At 41.3% G+C, this 20,201-nt stretch overlaps 1 protein-coding gene across 1 annotated transcript in view; it reads left to right on the forward strand.

Moving 5' to 3' along the window:
- TOGARAM1 (TOG array regulator of axonemal microtubules 1) overlaps positions 1 to 20,201 on the forward strand; it is a gene marked incomplete at its 5' end in the record, with an annotated part of 46,423 nt that overhangs the window by 20,679 nt on the left and 5,543 nt on the right. Inside the window, 14 exons of the mRNA XM_082318838.1 lie at positions 855 to 1,120; positions 2,535 to 2,767; positions 4,503 to 4,603; positions 8,142 to 8,303; positions 10,346 to 10,444; positions 10,892 to 11,058; positions 12,270 to 12,408; positions 12,738 to 12,872; positions 13,609 to 13,762; positions 14,362 to 14,500; positions 14,872 to 15,107; positions 18,549 to 18,707; positions 19,295 to 19,421; positions 19,730 to 19,848. Of these exons, the coding sequence (XP_082174964.1) occupies positions 855 to 1,120; positions 2,535 to 2,767; positions 4,503 to 4,603; positions 8,142 to 8,303; positions 10,346 to 10,444; positions 10,892 to 11,058; positions 12,270 to 12,408; positions 12,738 to 12,872; positions 13,609 to 13,762; positions 14,362 to 14,500; positions 14,872 to 15,107; positions 18,549 to 18,707; positions 19,295 to 19,421; positions 19,730 to 19,848 (2,236 nt within the window). The remainder of the gene's footprint in view (positions 1 to 854; positions 1,121 to 2,534; positions 2,768 to 4,502; positions 4,604 to 8,141; positions 8,304 to 10,345; positions 10,445 to 10,891; positions 11,059 to 12,269; positions 12,409 to 12,737; positions 12,873 to 13,608; positions 13,763 to 14,361; positions 14,501 to 14,871; positions 15,108 to 18,548; positions 18,708 to 19,294; positions 19,422 to 19,729; positions 19,849 to 20,201) is intronic.

Genomic DNA, 20,201 nt, shown 5'->3' on the forward strand with positions numbered 1-20,201 from the left:
TTTGAAGACCTCATGCACGCATTGGTTAACCTGAAATAGTTTTAAATTTATTTAATTACAATTGCTTAAACAATTTAGCTGATTTCTTTCAAATACTTACTAAGGGCAATCTTGTTTTAGGTTAAAAATAGCTTTAGTGTCTGTTTAGCTTAAACTGATTCCTGATCACTCATGGGGCATACCTTCTGTAAGCAAAGTAACAGTTTCCACATACAATTTTGGACTGATTTAAAGAAATCTGTTTTAAAATTCATCTTCATTGAGACATATTTTTGCACATATATAGAAAATTTCTAACTTAATTCTTTGGAAGTGTCCTGTCCCTGGAATGCATGTCATTTTATCTTGCGGATGCATGTTCATCACTTGCTGATTTTCTTTATATTATACTTATGCATTTCGGGTTTTTTTTGTTTCTTTAGAATAACTTCATTGTTGTTATGGCAGCTTACAGGAGAGTTTGTCTTGGCACCAGTATTCTTTTTTCCTTAATCAAGAAAGTTAAGTACTTTTTAAAATTACTGAGTATATGTTGGTATGCATGTGCATGAAACACTGATTTATATTTTTTTAAAAGAAGGAGGCACTAAAAGTAGAAGAGATTGGTAACGGAGCTTGAAATGCAGGGAGATGAAAAAGGTAGAGTCAGAAGATAATAGAAAATACCATGCAAGGACGCAAGTCTGGTATTTGTAGTAGTAAATAAAATTGCCTGCGTAAGTATGGTTTTTAACACTCACCTCATTCTAAAGGAGTTTTCCGGTGTGACACAGAAATGAGGCGTGAAGTTTGTTCTGGCGAGTGCTGTGTTCCGCCACCCCTCCAAAACCCACATCTGCTTGCGTCTTCTCCAGGGGAGCACTTGCAGGAGAAGCACTCTCCTCTGCAGCTGAAACCCACCCTGGTGAGGCACCCGGCCTCCCGCAGGAGCCTGAACGGGACCAGGCCCGTGCCCCCCATACCCCGCCTCGCAAGCCCGCTGCCCGACAAGATTGAGTTAAACGTGGCAAAGTGGAGGAACGAAGAGTGCGAGGACACGTGGCTGAGTGAAGCGGATGGGAAGCTTGCAGCTGGTCTTTCAGAGCTAAAGGTTGATGGCGAGGAAGTGGACCAAGAAGAGGTTGGTTTAAATATGACATAACGTGCTTTTAATAGTTGATACATGGTAAGCTTTTCTATTTTTTTAGACAAGAGCCAGAAAATAATGAATATTTCTGACTTAAATTTTGTGACGCTGTCATCAAGGCAGCAGGTCTTCAACGAGATACCTTTGGGTGTCTGATAGAAGCTAAGTACAGCAGTAAACACTGATGCTGAAGCACACTTCTTGTGTTTGTTCCAGACATCTTGATTTCCCTTGTTTTTCTCAGAGCCAAAGTCATAATATTTTCAGTTATTGGAGTACCAAGGCAGAACTGCAGGCCTTTATACAGCTTCTGTTCTCATTATCTTGACTTCCTTTTAAATTTCATGCCAGATCTAAGTAATAATCCTTTCTTGAGTTATAACAAAGAGCCCAAAATAACAAATAACTTCCTTGATGAAGGTTCATTTGACTCAGCCCGGGAGTTTCGTCAGCCTCCCGGCTTTGCTGAAGCGGGCTGTCCCTGATACCCACGCAGCGTGTCCCAGCTCTCTCAGGATTCCGTCATTTTTCCATGGAGTAAATGAGAAGAACTGATTTCAGGAGGTGGTGGGGAGGTGGAACCGTATCCACGCTGCCCTCATCAGCACAAATCGAAACCACGGCAATGCTGATTGCGTGAAAGGCACAGGTATCACGTATGATGGGGTTTCGTATGATCTTCCCCGCGTGACCCCGTGCAACACGTCCTTATTTCTGTCACAGCTCATAGAAATTGTTTGAATCTCAAATCCTGTCTTTAGTCCCTGTGGATCTGAGAACAGTTGCAGTAGGACTTAATGGCTTTGCCTTACTATCTTTGTATTCCATCCTGTAGTCACTACTGCAAGTAATTCAGGTGCTAAACAGATGGGGAATAATTTTTTTTACATCAAATATATTCAGTAAAAAGAGGAGAGAATATCAGCAGGGCCCTAGTCATTATAGATTTCCCTGCTTATTTGAGTAGGAGCTCTGCTCGCTAGGCACAGTTTTCAGGATTCACTTCTGCATATTTTGCATCTCGGTGCAGTTCAGATGTGAAAAGCCTGAGGTCCCAATTGTGTGTATGAGCAGCCTTCAAGTACTTGCTTTAGTCTATTAAAAAAGGTAAGAGCAGCTGATGTATTCTTGCGGGAATCTGTTCTTGTGTTTTGCAAAATGAAGCTAGGATACAGTGCCTGCCAGAATTTGCATTTAATAGCACGATTATTCTTGTGAAGCAAAGCAGTGAAAGGGATCGTTACAATACTGCATAACCTATGTAAATATTCAGGCACATTGCCCAGCAGAGGCACGTGCACTGAACTCCCGTGAACTGAGCACTCAGAAACATACTTTCTGTTGTGTAAAAAAGCTTTTTTCCTCTGCAGTGAATAAAAACTGTCATTTTGATTTCAATCCTGTTTAGATGCAGAATTCACTTAGATCTCTACGGAACAGTGCAGCCAAGAAGAGGGCAAAGCTAAGCAGCAGCATCTCAGATCTTGAAAGTCCTGATTCTGCTCTTAAACTGGATCTGTCCGCAGACTCCCCCTCCCACGCTTCCTCCCCGAGCGCGGGCTCTTGCAGCGAAAGCGGGGTTTACAGCCAGGAGTCTCTGACCTCGCCGGTGGCCGCGATCCCCCGGAGAAGGAGAATAACGTGAGTGCAACTCCTGTGCTGACTCCGCTTTGAAAGTCTCACACCCAGTCTCTGCTGGTGTTAGTTAAATATTAAAGGGAGTGAAATCTCCGATATATTTTTTATATAAGGTTGCTTTGCTTAATAGCTTGATTTTTATATGTGAATTATTTTCCTATCTAAAACCACATTGCTCTATACAATAGCTGCTGAATTATATTATTCTTGTTTGTGCTGGCTTTTAACTTGAAGGAGCTCCCTGGTGCAGCCACAGTAACAGCGCAGTTGGTGAAGTATTGCCAGTGGCAGTAAATATTTTATTAAGACGTTAGCCTGCCATAGAAGGTATGTGAACCAGAGCCTAAACAAATGAGTAAGAAGGAGAATGAGTTAAGTGGAAGGATAAAGTTTGCTTATTATAGCCTGGAAACTGAAGAAGGAATGGGGTGGATTTTTGCAGTAAGAGGAAGACAATGTAGATGTTTCTTATTATTGCAAATCGTGAACTGTTTCCATTTTATTCCTGACAGACTATTGATAATTTAAAATGCCTTCACAGAGCTTTTCTAAAAAGAAATTGTGTGATGATACATGCTACTCTGGTTGTAAAGAGCAATGACCCAGTTGGTGATGAGCAGTATAAACTATTTTATTCTTTAATGAAATTAAAAAGTATTTGGGAATTTTTGCAAATTTTGCAGTACAGAATCTCCTTTTCTGCTCTCGAAGCCCATGATAAAGCTGCTTGTAGCTCTGATCCGAAGATATCTTTTATTTTTGTGTATACTAAATGCATCTTTATGTAACTGGAGTACAACTGTATTAACAGACTAGGAAGGAAGAGAGGGAATACACAAAAGAAAGGTTTTTGAGACGGGGGAGACTGGAATGATTCAGAAACAGAGGATTTTCACAGCTGTGAAGTCTCAGAACTAATTTATATGTATGTATCTTCCCTATATGCATTACTGCTGAATCACAGTTTTAAAAATAATCTTTAAAATGAAAAATGCTAGAATACCTAAAAAGTTAAGACTATAAAATTCTGTGTATGATGTTCTTCCAGGCAAGGTTTTGACTAGGACAGATTCTGTGCAACATGCCATTTCCATGAGTCAGTGGCACACAAGCTTAATTTTTTACAGGGTTCAAAGACACAGGAATTCTGAACTAGCAAGGAAGAGAGGGGACATCTGGCAGGAAGACTGAATTTGTAGAAGTGACAAAATATATCCCAGAAGACCTTAAAAGCCTTGGAATGTTTGTAAAAATTTCAGAGAGTTTAGTTCAGATGCTGGTTTGTGAGCACTGGAAATTGGCATTTTCTGTTCACAAAATCTGGGTAGTTGGGCAACAAGAACATAGGCTTCTTCGGTCTTGGTGCCTTGTAGAAGGATCAGTTTATCCACTGATAAAATGCTGTGAGCAACGGGAGCTTGATACTAGCATCGTCAGTCCCTAGGCCAAACGATTCCTTAGCTTTTCAAATGTATGCTAAATTTAGTCCTAGTGTGAAGCTTACTCTTACGGGTCGTCTTTATGGTGTTCTTCATAATGGACCTGCTCATCAAGTCACTTCTATTGAATTCATTTTCTACTCAGTGTGAACATTTGTGGAAGCATACTGGAAATATCTGTACTCCAGGTACACTGGGGAGGAGAAACTGATGATGTCTTTGCTATAAAGTGTTATTTAACTGGGCTCTGACTGATGTGCAGAATTGTATTTATAAAAATTTGGTTTATATTTTAACAGGTCAGACACCTTTCCACTACTTGGCAGCAAATCACAGCCTGCAAGAGTATCTTCAGCAAGAAGCAGAGAGCCGAATGTGGCAGAACGTAACTCCAGCACAGGTATTTTGCCGTGCATATCAGTGTGTACCTTGCTTCATTGAGGTAACGGAGTGGGTGCTTGATGTGTCTGTTCTTACGTGATCAATGAGCTCATGTCCCTTCAGCACTTAAAAAAAAAGTAACTGCTAGATGCTCTTTGGTCAAATGGAGGTTGTACTGTGGTACTGCAGGTGAGCAGGAACTCAAGGGTTTCTGCCTTTCTATGTCAGGATAAAATGTGTTAATGCAAGTGCCACCTGTGAGTATGTGCACTTCAAATTCAGTGCAGTGTTGTGTGAAAATTCGTTGGGCACCAGCTGGGTAAGAGTAGGAAGGGTCAAAATGTTGCAAGCAGTTAATTGCCTGGTAGGAAACGGAGGTTAAGTGGTGCTGTTCTCTGTTACGCTTACAGTGTAGTACAGGTAACTGCAGGTTTCTGTAATGGGCAGAAACCCATTGTTTATGATTATTTATGTTTAATCAATTTTGATTCAGCTGGATGGAGGAAGGGAACTGAGGGAGCCCTGTCCACAGAAGTCTTATCTGACCTCTCTTCCCAAAGACTGCTCTGTTGCATCCTTTTGCAGCCTCAGCAGCTATGTATTTTTTCCAAAAAGTTTACAAAACTTAGTTCAGTTAAGAATGGAGGGCATCTTACAGGCCTGAATTTGCAAAGCCATCACATTAAAAAAACAGTAGTTGCTACTGAGACTTATGATCTTTTTTCAGAAGTTGGAGCTGTTGCTCCTCATTTTAGCTAAGGCCACTTTTCTCAGGATAAATTAGCAAATAGGTTTGTCAAGTAACAGCCTAAGTCAGAAAGCGAATTCTGCACGTACATAGTAATACACGTTGTGGTTAGTGATTTGGCGTTCGTTATATGAAAAGACCTTCTGTGAGAAGTTGACCTTCGGTGTACAATAAGGAGCAGCACATGTATTCAACCGGAATGCACAGCCCCGGGCCTCCTGCGAAGAGCTGACAGCCTGCTACTGATAAGGCCAATGGCATACGGGTGCAGCTAACTGGTGAAGAGAAGTCCTTTGCTCTCACTGCTGACCGGGCTGACGTGGCCCATCACACAAGTCGAATCCCAAAAAGCTCTGGATTTTTACACTGGAACTTGGAGAGCTTGTAAAAAGCAGTTTGGTATTTAACTGGTCTCATCAGATGAAAGTTTTTTTCTAACACTGAATGTAAATCCCCCTTGCTGTAACTTATCTCATTACATTTTTATTTTATTTCGAAGACTGGAGTATTTTCTTCTTCCAAGCAGCTATCTTTTTTTGTATTTTTCTTTCCCTCTTTCGTTTTGTGTCCTTTAGACTAACTCCTGTTTTTTCTAGCTTTCCTTCATAGGTCCAACTTTATGGACTTTTTAACTGCTGTCATCTGGGCTGTTTTCAACAGATCTGCCCCTATCTTGAAATGCGGTACCTGTACAAAACCCCTTGTGCACTTACAGCTGAAAGGATAGTTATGGTTGCGTTGTTGTAAAACAGGCAAGATCAGTCCTGTCCTACCTGGTCTTGTTCTTCTTGGATCATTCTTCTACTTTATGGTGACCTCCTTGAATTCGGACCCTGTCCTCAAGCATGCGTGCGTGCTTCCCATTTGCTCACCTTTATTTGAATTCAGCATGCTGCCTCGTTATCCGGCTGTTCGGGCAAAATAATGGATCGTGCCGGCTCCTGAACAGGCTGTGGCAGAACCTGCCCGATACAGCCCTCCGTTTGGAGAACGAAGCTTTTGGTAACTGCTGGGCGTACATATGCCTGGGATGACACATGGCATCTCTCGCTTCTCTCCTGCCCACGAGTCTGTTGCTGTGTCGTACGAGGAGACCAGGCTGCTCTGATCGTGCTGTTTTCTGGCGGGTGCTTCCAAATGCGCTGTTTGCCCTGGTACAGCCCTGGGAGCTGAGCTGCCCGGCACACGGGCCAGTTGTTCTCTGGCTCCTTCTTCAGCCTTTTTCTTTTTTTTAAAGAGTTTAACACTTTTGTTCTTTTCTGTTTTGGAAATTTATTTGTCCCTTACCTATCATTAACTTGCTAATTCAGCTCAGATTGCTTCAGCTGTTTCGCTAAGATGAATTTTATCAGCTTCTCTTGGCTTTGTTATAATAGAATGGCAGCTCTCAGGCATTCCTTACTTCCCAAGTTCTTTCTGCAACATGTAAGTTAGTGCAGCTTGTCATAGTTGACACCTTGAAAACCTGTCTGCCTGCTGGCACGCCTGTAGCTGATCTTTCCCCTGGGTCCTGACAGTTCCAGAGGCCAGAGGGGGCTGTTGTACCCAGTACAGCAATTAATCAATCAGTCCTGACGTGTGAGGTCGTAATGTTGATATATGAAACGCTGTAACAGCTAGACTTCATTGGGACAGTGCAGAAATTCATGGTCAAGGAGTTCTTGGACCTTCAGGGGATCTGGCCGTGTAGTAGCGTTCGAGAGCAGCTGACGCCGGCCCCCATCAGGGCACCGTCCATAGCGTTCCTCGCTGGAGGAGCTTCACCAGCTCCAGAATCCCGCAGCAAAACGTTCCCTTTGGTTTCCATTCCCTAGCAGACCAAAGCAGCCTGCTCTGATCCGAGTTCTCAGCTGAAGAAGAGAACCCAAGGAACCTTTTTAGGGATTTCAGTACGGCTCTTGATCTCCCGCGGGCATGGTTGGGTTGCCAGTGACGGCCGCCAGTGCAGGCTTCAGGCCGATGGGCGCCGGCGGGCGGTAGGGGATGCGCCCGTGCCGTCCCGGTGGCGGGAAGCCGAGCCGCTGCCTGGTACCCCCGCAGCGCACGGGGCGGACGCCGGGGTCGCTCCGGCTGCTGGGATGGCTGGAGTTAGGTGGGCTGGCACCTGGGCCGTGCCTGTCGGTCCCTTCGGCTGAACGAGGGGTTAGTTCCACGGGGTTCCTGCAATATGTAGTAAAAGCACGTATGTGAAAACACCTCTGTCTTTCTACGTATTTTAATTCTAGGGGTATTTGGAAAAGCAGAAATGATCCTTTAAAGGCTTCCTGAAGTAATTAGTGTTGTTTTTGGGGTTTTTGTTTTTTACTCTTTTTTTTTTTTTTAACCAAAACTAAGATGTATTGAGAACATTTTGCAGGCATAAAAATGCTCAGTTTCTGTTGTCTATAATTGTAACATAAAAATGTGTTTTATGACTTCTAGGGTACGTAGTTGGAAAGATTTCTTGTGTTTTAACTATTTTCACTTAGTTGACTTATGACTTAATTTGGCTTTTAATGCTGAATCACTTAGTATTCAGTTGTTCATATTTGAAAGACTTTAAACTAAAAAATAATTTTTCAAGCTCTGAGTTAGATTTTCAACCTAGGTTTATCTGTAGAAGAAAGGCTTCGCGTGTGAAAAATGAATAGAGCCTGAGCATCTTTGTTGAAATGCTCAGATTTCTGTAGGCAAAAATGCTCATACTGTGTGCATAAAACCAGTCTGAGGGTCTCTGAAAATGTAACTGTATGAGAATCCTGTAGTACATAGGAAAAACTACTTCTAATTTGTTTTTAATATTTGACTTTTTTTCCTTTTGCATGGCTAGCATTTGATGATAAGGGGACTTCTGACGCTAGCGTAGTTGGCCAGCATTTAAACTGTGGCAACGGATCTGGAGCTTATGAGGACAAGATGCAAGGAGAAGTGCCATGTGCTAATTTTAAAAGTCAAAATATGGAACACCAAAGAAATTTTAAGAATTCAAAAGGTTTGTGAGTTTGCTACATTGCTGTTCAACTGACCTCTCATTTATAGCAAAAACCGAGGCTATGTAGAGCCTTTTGTAAAACAGGTTCTACAGAAAACACATTGCAAGGTGTTTAGCGTGGTTCCCTCTCTTCTAGTCTTTATACTTATACTAACAAGTTGGGTTTTTTTCTGACATGAACTGAAATTAGACTGCCAATTAAATTAAAATTAAAAGTCAAGCGATAGTACATGGCATGAAAAAAGGACCAAATTGTTATCTATATCTTGGTCTGAATAAATGAACAGCTTTACAAGTTTGGTTTTAAATTACTCTGTTGTTCACTGGTAAAATTAAGGAACTTAAACCATTACATTTTACATTTCAGTTTTAACTGTGTCATTTTAATGCATCCTAGGAGCCCCTGTTCCCTACATCAGAGTCATTGTGTGTACCATATAGATGTGTTTTCCAACTCTAAGCTTGTTAGAATAGAGCAGCAACTTTTTCTTTTTTAACATCAAAAGTAAAATGCAGAAGTCAGTTTAAGGAGCATATGGTTTCACCGTCTCTTGTTCAGATCTCCCTCATAGTTCCTAAAATAGGTATCAAGTAACCATGTTTTAGTGACAAATACAAAATTAAATAGCAGTATTCCACATGTTAATAGAGATTGAATAGTGAAGATCTTTGTCCCAATAAGATTTTTTGTTTTCTCCATCTGTTGTTATAGACAGTTTTGTCTGTTCTCAAGGTTTTATAGAAATGGTGGAGTACTATTTTTTGTGAAACATTTAAAGCTGAGCAATGGAAGTAAAGTTTATAATCAGATTTGTAAATCCTTCTTTTTTTTGTTAACACTTGCTTATCCTGTGACGCCTGTGAAATGGAAGCTTGTAAGTTTTCCGGGCTAGGACTGAGCTTAGGGCAGGAGGTCCTGACCGGGGGGTGGGTCCTGAAGAGGATCCGGTATTTAATGCACGTTCAGCTGCGGTCTAAGAGAGAATTGCTGATGAAGCCTCAAGATGATGTTCAGGAAAATCCCCAAAGACCAATTTTGGCAGTTCTTGAATGTTAAAACTGGGAACATTCAGAAGCCAATGATTGGGTTTGTGGGAGGACAAAGTAACACTTGCAAGAGAAACCTTTTCACTTGATCTTTTTTTCTTGTAAAGCATAAAAAGGAGAGTTCCAAAATGAAAACCATGCAATCAGGTAATTTGTGAAGTAGAGAGGCATCTGTCATACTCTCGCCTGTGATTATTTTCGGCAAACCGAAGGTGGAGGTGAGGGCAGAAGGCGTAACAGGGCTGTTGGGGTGCCAGCCCGCCTGGTGGAGGGCTGCGGCAGGGCTGGGCGCCGCTGCTGCTGCTCGCCGCTGCCGCAGGCTTTCCGCAGCTGCGGGTGTGCCAGCGCTGCCGCGCCCGGCGCGTTGCTCGGCTGAGGTGGCTCACTACTCCGCTGACTTCATTTATGCACTTTCTTGTAGGTAATCAGGCTTTCCCAAATCATCTTTTCTGTTTAGAAATTTCAGATTATTCAGATTAAAATAGCAAAAGCAAATGGTGCCCTTCTTTTGTCACAAACTACCATTTTTAGCTGCGACTAGTGTAGCCAATATAGAAGTACATAAGATATGTCATCCACTTCAGTGAAGAATTTGAGGAACTGATCATTTATATGGGAAACAGCATTAAGAAAAAATATTTTAGCAAATTCTGTTTAGATTCAGTTGTGCTGAATTATGTAAGAAACAGCACTATGCTTCCACTAAGTGAGTTAGAAACTTCTGTTTTTTTCAGTAGATTCAGTTGATTTAAAAATCCTCTTACAAACATTAGTTTTCTTTATGATCTTTTGGCTGAAATTTTGTTTGCTATATACTTTCTGTGATTTTGAGGATATCAGTATTTGGTAAATCCTGTTAACTTCAGTAACTTGAAAATAGACTGATTCATGAAAGTGATAAATTCAGATGTCAGTGTATGATACATTTTAGAAGAATAAAACACGTACCAAAGCGTAAACTGTGTGATTTACATTGTGTGATTTTTTTTTTTAAGGTCTTGCAGAGTCAACGTCCAGTTTTCCACAGATGAACAATCTAGATTTCATTTCACCAAGTGTCCTGTCTGAAGATGCAGTTGTAATTGTTGGTAAAGGTATTACAAAACCAAAATTATCTCCTATATCTCATCATGTTATTAAAATGAGGGGGAAGGTACCTTTATGGAGTGGGAAAAGAAAAAATACACTCTGTGCAACATTTTAGATTGTGAACAATCTCCAGTTTAAACGGGAATAAAAAGAATTATGCTTGAAAGCTTTCCAGTTACTGGGTATGCTGTTCCGTTCCGACACCAAAGAACGGCAGCAAAGTATGAAGGTTAGGCCTTGGTTCTAGCCCAGTGTGCACACCCGTACGTGCATCCGTCCGACTCGGTGGAGCAAGGTAAGAGCACCTTTGGGTGGAAATTGGCGCTGATAGGACAGTAGCAATGTTTTTATCTTCTTGAATTACGTTTGGTTTTCCTTAGTTCTAGTTCCAGCTAGGTTCTGCTGAATGAAATGGTTATTTTGGTGAGGGCACACCACCGTATGCCTTTCAGGTGTTTTCGGAAGCCCTCCTGCCCGAACATACAGCCAGTCCGGACCGCGTGTCGCGAATGGAGATGGCCAAGCTGTCAAAGCGGAGACTGAGCCATCGTCAGGGATCTGTGGGAGAAGCATCCAGCAGAACAGTGCTTCTCATTTCCTTGTTGAAAATGAAAAAGAGGTAGAATTTCAGAACTTTTTTATTGTCTTGCTTCCTGTTTTTATATGTATGAATACAGCTCGATACAGTTTTGCAGTCTCTATGTTATGGTGAACAGGAGTTTGATTAAAATAGCCTATAGCCATCAAGCTGCTTCTCCCTGCCCTTTCTTTTTGATTCCACCTGGATATTTTATAATGGCCCATTGCTGTGTCAGGAGCTTCCCACCGAACTCAGAGTCTCTGGGAGAAGGGCTGCAGGAGGGAGTGGAGCTGGAAAATGTCCTCGTCTCCGACTCCCACAGCTCACAGAAATGTGGAGGGAGGAACTGGCTGGGTTTGATCATGTCTTGTTTTCTGGATGGATGTGTTAATCTAGCTCCATTCATAAGTGCTTTTAAAAACCACTGTCTGAATGTCTGTCCCATAATGTGGTTTCATGAGGAGCGGTGCTGCTTTGTTAAATACTACTTACATCTGTTGTAACATGGAGCAAGATTTATCAGAATGAAGTAGTGGTACAGATTTTTAAAAATTTGAAATTAAAATCACAAGTCTTTCTGAAAGCATTTAAAATAACATTTTATGATGACTAAAACTTTAAATTAATGATAAACTGTCTTAATTTTCTGATTTCTACCGAAGATATGAATACTTGGGGGGATCAAATTCAAGGGTCTAAATGGAGGAATGTATTAAACATTACTAAGTTTTCATGAGGAACTGTAAGCATCTTAAAACATAAAGGGGAGTAGGGTCCGATCACACTTTTAAAGACCACTGTTTAAAATAAACCCCTGTGTGCTTAAATGTGAGTGAGTTAGCCCAGCCCGTGTATTTGTTAGTTAAAATTCTAGGAAACTACACAATGCTGCCAAGAAGACCTTTTCTTGTAGACCTTGGTTCTCTAACTATTCAGATATTTTAGAGTAAGTGGTTATTTCCCTTAAATGTTTAAACCTGGAATGTTGCTTCTTTTTGCCAGTAGGACTACTTATCATGCAGAAAGCACACATTCAGCTCTTTTCAGGGTTGTATTTAACGTTTCTGTGAAGAATTTCCTTTTGCTCTGTAGAATAATGGTGAAAATAGTACTTTGCCATGTTTACCTTAGACAATATCAAGAACTGGGTAATAAGTTATTGGGTAACTTGTGCATTATATTACAGTGCATATCATAATGGGTGCATTAATTTTTTGCAAATAAAAGTTGCTTTGTCAAAATCTGCCCAGGAAAAGATGAGGCGGAAGAGAAAAGATGAAAAAGACGACAGTCAGGAAGAACATCAGGGAGTCAAAGACCTCGAAGAAAAGGAAGAAAATCGTTGGGAAAGACTTAAACTGAATGAACCAGAGAAAATGACAACAGAAAGTGAGGATTAGTGTTTGTCTTAAATGAATAATATACTGCTAAGTGCTGCTGGAATGGAAATTAAAATTCTGTGATAATTACCAAAAATCATGACTGTTTAGTGTGATATAAGGTATTACTAGAACTAATTTTACACTGCAGTTTACTCTTCAGTCATTTGTTGTCAGTCTTATAATGCAAATGGTGGAGAGCGAAGTGCTTATGGGAAATATTTGAAAGACTGTAGTTAAGAAAAAATTCAAAAGACAAATTAGGGCTGAAAATACTAGTTTTTTCCTTTTTTCTGATTTGTTGTTGTTGTAGTTTGGACATTTCCTTCTATTTTCTAGAGTTAAATCTCTGTGGAGATATATTAACGTCGTCGAGAAATGTATCTTTGTCATTAGAAAACGTTGCCTTGAATCCGTCGCTAAGAAGAACATGCAGTTTGAAGAAGACAAAATGTTCAGCCTTGCTAGATTCTGGTAAGTTGTTACAGTAGGCTAAAGACTGTTAGAATATTTGGATATGTGGAGTGGCACAGTTCCAAAACACAGTCAGGTTTAATATGATTACTGTGTACAATAGACAGTCCCGAGGTGCTCTGGAAGATTGGCGCTTTGGGGGTGGCGGTGAAGGGGATTAGAATTCCTCTTTGCTGCCTTGAAACATTTTTCATCTGTAATTTCTTAGGAAGATGTTTGAAACATGAGAGTTTTCTATTTGCTCAGCAGCTTAAATGATGTAATGTATTAATGGCAAATTGACTCCCTTCTGTCTCCAAGAAAAACATGTCTGGGTACATTTTTTCACTGAGATGCCTTTAAAATACGCAGTAGAAATCTTTTCAGAATAGAAGCTCACGCTGATGATGGTCAAAGGTCTTCAGAATTTCTCAAGTGGCTCTTTAAGCTTTACTATATCGTGTCTTACCTCAATGTTCTTTAGCCCATTATGCATCCCTTTTTACATTAAAAAACCCCACTACATTTGTGTTTGTGACTTTTTAAAGTGGTAGCTGTTTGCAAAAAAAAAAAAATCATTCGCATAAATGAAATGCGGGATGATCGAGGATGTACCTGGGAAGGTGGTCTTTTTGAAAGCCTGGTCCCTTCGTAGCAGCAGTCTGTACATACCTCACACCCTTGGTATTTCCTTCCTTTGAATGACTTGCTTTCTTCAGATTATGCTAATTATTTGTTATGCTTTGTGACTTTGTAGATGAAATGTCTCTTGGGGCACGAGGACGCTGTAAGGACCGGACCCCATCAGTCACTCACAGCCCAGAAATAATGGACCCCTCAGAACTGCAGCCCTTTGCAAAACCAGAAACGGCACTGACAGAAGCCTTGACACTTCTAGCTGATGATGACTGGTAGGTGTGAACATCTGTCTGCAACCTGAATCTAATGCAGAAGGCGTTTATTTTGATAACTTACTTTAAAAAAAATAGCAAAATGGACATAACATCAAAAATAGCGAGAAGGATTGCAAGTGATACATGAGAAAAAAGAAAAAAGTTTTTTCAGTCCAAATCTAGACTAAACTGTAACTTGTAAATCGAGGCTTACCAGCTAGGCTTTCAGAGACACGGAGATGTCTGAGTGTAAGCACTGTGCTGGCGAGGGCCCCCACCAATACCTTCTTGTCACTCTCTGTGGGATACAGGGCTTCGCTGTGCCCTGACTGGCGAGATGGGGTACGACGCTGCTGCCTTTTCAACTTGGGGAAGGAAAGTAATCCTTTACTTGCCACTAGTGCAAGCTGTAGGACGGAATTGAGAGACGGGTACGCTGAAACAGTCCTACCACCACATTAAAAGAAAGACTCGCTTTGAAAGAACTTCCTACGTTATATGTCATTGCTTTATTTTACAATCTAATTTGTTTGCTCTTTGGTTTCTTAGAATTCCATGTTTTAATATTTTTATGAAAATTTGCAAATGTTTTGAATTAATTTTTTTTTTTCACATAGGGAGAAGAAAATTGAAGGTCTGAACTTTGTTAGATGTTTGTCTGCCTACCACGCGGCTATTCTGACTGCAAAGCTACATGAAACAAGTTTGGCTGTGGCTCAAGAGGTTAAATTTTACTATCAGAATATTTCACTGACTGTACGTGTGTTTCTGTATTTTATAGCTCTCCGATACACTGAAGTGAAACGGTATGTTCATCCGGGGTTAGTTTTCCTCTGTTGGACAGTCTCAAAAGGATGAGTTTGTCATTCAGCAAAGCAGCTCATGCTTCAGATACACCACTTGAACTGATTTGCTAAGAGACTGAAAACATTTAGATTGTAACTTTATAACATTTTTCATGTGTATGTACTTTAATTCTCACACATTGTGAATCAAGTTAGAAATGTATTTCTCAGTTGCTTTTAATGTCACTTGAAAGTTACAAAGGGAAACGTTAAGCTTTACTTATTTTAAAGTATATTTTATAAACATTATTCATTGTTTGTTTGGGTTTTTCCTGTGTGCAGGTCAAGAATTTACGCTCAGGTGTTTCTCGAGCTGCTGTGGTCTGTTTAGGGGATTTGTTCACCTACCTGAAAAAGAGCATGGATCAAGAACTAGATAATACAGTAAAAGTCCTTTTGCACAAAGCTGGTGAATCCAACACATTTATAAGGGAAGAGGTAGACAAAGCACTGAAGGCTATGGTTAATAATGTGACTCCAGCACGTGCACTTTGTTCTCTTATAAATGGAGGGCAAAGGTAATTCTTATAAAGACTTTATAAAGAAATAACTTGTGAATAGATTAAAGTTATCAAATATAGTCTTTTTAAAAAAAAATCAAAATGCTATAGGCAGAAATTTGACAATATAGTAAGTCAGCTCTGCAAAACTTCTCCCCAGGGCAACTTTTGTTGGCATAAAAGTAAAAGGTAGCCCCCTGGTTTCTTTCTGTACTTTATGTAAAAAGCTGGCTGTTGATTTTGGAGCTTGGTATGTTTTCTGGTCATTTTGCAACACCTCAGTAGTTTCACTCGCTGGTAGTATAGTATTCTTAAGAAACGGCTATTTTGCTTTGCCTAGTAAAGCCCACATAGCATTCTCATTTTTCACTTGCTCTGCAATCAAGTGCCTGTCTTTCAGTTTTCAGCACTACTTTTTATTTAGAAAGATGATTTATAACTTACAATTCTCTGGCTGATATCCTCTTCTTCTCTAGACTTAGCTGGTTAACAGTCTTTTTTGTCTGCATTTTAATTTCCTTTACAGTGGTGGTGGCCATTATTTTCTTGACTACCTTGAACAAGCCTCCATGTCTGGTTGCATGGTTTGATTCTGACCTCTAGCTCACCTCAGTTACACTCCTTTCTTTCACTTTCCCTGCTAAGTATGCTGTTCTTTTGTGTCCTCATTCACTCTAACAGCAATACTTAAGCCGTTCGGCTCTCCAGTATGTTAGCGATATACCTACGTGTACTTAACCTCTTGCCTATCTGTCATCACTTAGATGACATTTAATAGGCTACACTTCTTGTAGCCTATCCCTTCCATTAAATATTTCAGATGCTACATTATAAAACAATCCTTGGACTTTCTGCACAGCTACAGATCATAAGAGTTAGTCTTGATTCAAAACATTGTGTTCCCTATTTTGTTTCCTGGGAAGCTGGTTGTTGTGGACTATATTGATTCTGTCTCCTGAAAGCCTGTGAGAACCACACTGCAATTACCTGAACTTCAAACCGAAAGGCGAATATCAGCCTTGGGTCCTAAATTATTTATGAATCGTGCCCGCACGTAGTTGTTTTTGTGAATTTAAGAGCAGCAGACAGTAACTGCACATTGCTTTAATTCAGAGGCCATGTAAACTGGTCTGTTTGTGTACTCCCATCTTTTCTTCAGAAATCCTTGGCCCAGCAATACTCACGATCATAACTGGCTCCATCTGACCTCCCATTTTCAGTGGCAGATTCAAACACACTGGCCTATCCCTAAGAGTTTTCTAGACCTATAAAGATTTGACCCCTCCAGTTTGTGAACTCTGATCCGTTTTCAGATATCTAAGGCATCAAAATTGTCTGAGCTGTGAGTCTGAATACAGCATTTGAAGCAGGAATTAATTTCTTCACCGCTAAGAAGCCTTCAGTCAAAGCAGTGCCTAAATCATGGAGCGCAGTGTGTTTTAATGCATGACACATCAGTGGCTGGCCTAAATAGCACTGTGAGCTACAGCTTTTCTAGTCTTGGCTTCAGGAGGCTCTGGCCATGTTAGCAGCAAAGCCCACACGGCACGTACGGAGCTGTCCTCTCCAGAGGCTGCAACAAGGAATACGAGAATTATCTTTCAGAGTGGAAATCTGGGAGAAAAATGACATGTGTCTGCAGTATGAAGTGGAAAGGTTCTGTTTGGCACAGCTGTGTAATTACACGGAGGATATCTTTTCTAAATTTGGCTTATACATTGAGTTGCTTATATTCACCACAACTTAAGTGTTCAAGTTAACAGTTACCGTTTTGCCTACAATTCATAAGACCTTTTAAAATTTACCTATTTCCTGCTCAACACATTTCAAGCCTACTGTGATCATAAGTATTAATTCTTGCAACCCTGAGTAGATATAGATACTGATTCTTCATCAGCTACAAAGTTGGTTTTGACTTTACCAACAAGAATAATTAAAAACATTTTTGTTTGCTTTCGTGGGATGCCGCTCTAAAGATACTGGACTATTGCTGTAAACTCACCTCTATGAATAGATGCGTGATCCAGGAGCACGATGCCAGGACTAGATCTGAATGACTGTATTTCAGAAATTTTAAAATCGCGTTTCTTACCTGTATTGTGTTTAATTCTAAGATCTTATGCGCGTACAAAAAGATCTCCCACTATTTTGCGTGAGCAGCGGGCTTTCATGGGGAGTGGGGGCTGATTTGCTTCCGTGGAGCGAGGTCTTTAAGCCTCACGGTTCCTGCTCTCCCCTCGGTAGCTGCAGCGGGCGTTCGCCTGTTACCGTTTCCCTGCTCCCGAGGCGCGTGGCTGCTGCACAGACGTAGCGGCGGTGCTGAGCACGAGCCAAAGCTGGTCTTAACCCAGGCAGCTCAGCAGCAGCTGGGAGGATGGCTGCATCAGCAGGGAGTTTGCAGCCCGGACTGTGTTCTGGGCTGCCACGTTTTGCAGCTGGAGTAGACCCGGTTAGGTGTCTTTGTGCAAGCCCAAGCTGCTTGGTGCAGTGTAATCTAGTGGTAGCTTTCCGTCCGGCGAGGCCATGGTGATCTGTGGGACCAGAGAAAACGAAAATCTCGGTGAAATGGGAAAAGAGCGCTGGATGTTCATGTCAAACCGCAAAGCTGGGCAGCCACTGCTGTGGTTTACCAAGTCAGTTCTTAGCGCTCTCCTTTAAACCTGTTTTTCCCTGTGAATGATGAGCCGTACAAATGTCTCATTTACTGTGCAGTGAAACTGTCCTCAAAGCAGGATTTTTAATCCAAAGATAAAAAGGTTGAATTTGCAGCATTGTGTACTCTGAAAACATGTGGGATCAACAGGTACAGCAGACTTTATATGAAAGCTTAGTTTGCTGCACGAGTTTGAAAATGGATTCCAGCTTTTCTCTCATTTTAATCAGCATAGGTGTTTAATGGCCCCCGTTTTGTAGAAAATAGACTTCTGCAAGATTTTTAGAAGTCAGTAGAATACTGCTTTATTTAATTTTAAATTGATATAAAATACACAAGATGTGTTTCTGAGCATAGGGACTAGTTTTTCGTGAAGTTGATGGAAAGAACATGTAGTGTGTTTTCTAAAATATTTTACAATTATTTTAAGGAAAACCAAGAAATTAAATTCTAAAAAGAAGAAAAATACGAGTTTTATTAATCCAAAAAGCCGCAGTTAGGGGTTGAAACTGGCTTTAAACAAAAAGGATGTAATTTTTCATTCTGCGTTCTTGTAGTTTGGGATTTTAAGTGAATGAAGTGAGATTTAATCCAAAGCATTATCCTTTTAAATGAAGTTATTTGTCTTTGCTCCACAATGTCTGTTCTCTACAGCCAGAATAAGTGTCTGCATATCAGCAGTTCACTAGCTGTAGATTATGCTAAAGAGGAAAAAAGAAAACTTGTGTGCCATATTTGGTAGAGCACATAAATGCTGCTGTTCAGCTCTGTGATGAGTTTTTACTAAGCAGCTGTGTTTTCTTCAGCCACCTGCATTCAGCGGTGCGAAGATGCACAGCCCAGCACCTGTTGGACATCGTAGAACGTATGGGACCGGAGAGGATTCTGTCTGGAACCAAAGCTGTCGCTGATCGGATTTTCCCTGCCATCGCCAGGTTTGCACAGGACAGTTCACAGCAAACAAGGTTAGTGAGGTTAATAGTTAAGATAAGCACGTTGCAGGTGGCTGAAACCTCTGCGTCGCTCAGTGTGTGTTGCTCTGCAGTGACAGAGGATAGAATCATGGAATCGTTTAGGTTGGAAAAGACCCTTAAGATCATTGAGTCCAACCGTTAAGCCAGCACTGCCAAGACTGCTCAGATAGCGTATGTGACAGGAATTCCCTGGACGCCTGCTGCAGCTGCGCCCACCCTGGCTGCAGGAAGAAGAGGGGCTCAAAGGACAGAGGGCTGCTGGGCCCAGACGAGGGGTAGGCCACGGAGGGAACGCTGGCACGAGGATCCATGCCGTCTGACTGACAAGGCTGGGCCATCCTATTTAAAAATGGCTGAAATGGAAGACTGTTCTCATTAGTGTGCTCAGTTGTGGATTAAATAGCAGTTCTTGAGCATAGTTTCTTTGTGGGAGGATGAAGAGCGTGTCTGGTTACGCATATAGATAGCCATCTTCCCGCACTTTTATATTTTGGAATGACGCACCTGTTAATTATCAGTAGAGTTACAAAGCAAACCCATGTTTACGGATGTATATGTCATGGTCTGTTGCCCTGCAGGTATTACGGTCGAAAGATGCTCTTCAGTATGATGACTCATCCTGATTTTGATAAAATGCTTGAAAAGTATGTGCCGGCCAAGGATTTGTCTTACCTTAAGGAATGTGTTAGCAATCTACGTGAAAAGGTATGTGGAAAGGCTGTTGTTTAGCAGCTGAGAAGTGTAAATGTGTAGTAGTGGCCGTCAGGTGCAGACAAGGAGCCTACAGGGAACGGGGGGAGTGCATTCAGAGCCAGACAAGTAATGAAGGGGCTACAGCATGGCAAGGTGCTGCTTGTTAGCTGCCCTGTGCTTGCCTTTGCTCCTTGCCGATACACTGGATGAAACGTACTTCGCTCCTACACTTTGCATGGCTGTCAGACTTGCTTTTACGGGGTCTCCAGCACTGCAGAACTGTACCAGCCATGTTAATTAACGGTTGCACCTTTGTGCAGGGCTTGGGGGAGATGCCATTAGATACCCCCTCAGCAAAAGGAAGACGTTCCCATACTGGTAGTGTTGGACATTCGAGGTCGTCGTCTACTTCCAGAGATGCTCTCAACATCACTGACAGGTAACGATCTTCAGTGTTTCACCCTGTTAGTAACTTGCCCTCTAGGACAGTAGCCTCACCACAAGAAGAGGGTACGGAAACATTCACAACAGGGCTGTGAAAATTAAACGTCCCTGAAGGAAAAGGAAAAACTTGACTTGTCCCAGATAAACTCTTTTAAATAGGATAACTGGCAATATTACAATGGCTTCGTGCATTTTGAAGTTCACTTGTCTATTGACTGCCTATGAAAATACACACAGTACACAAAACGCTTGGAATTCACAGGAGATCCATGTTGCCATCAGTTCAAGGTGCTGCCATTCACACTCCATAGACAAAGCCTGCCTACTGGTACCTGCAGTACAAATGAC

This window comes from Platalea leucorodia, assembly GCF_965183815.1.
Source record: "Platalea leucorodia genome assembly, chromosome: 7".
Taxonomy (NCBI): domain Eukaryota; kingdom Metazoa; phylum Chordata; class Aves; order Pelecaniformes; family Threskiornithidae; genus Platalea; species Platalea leucorodia.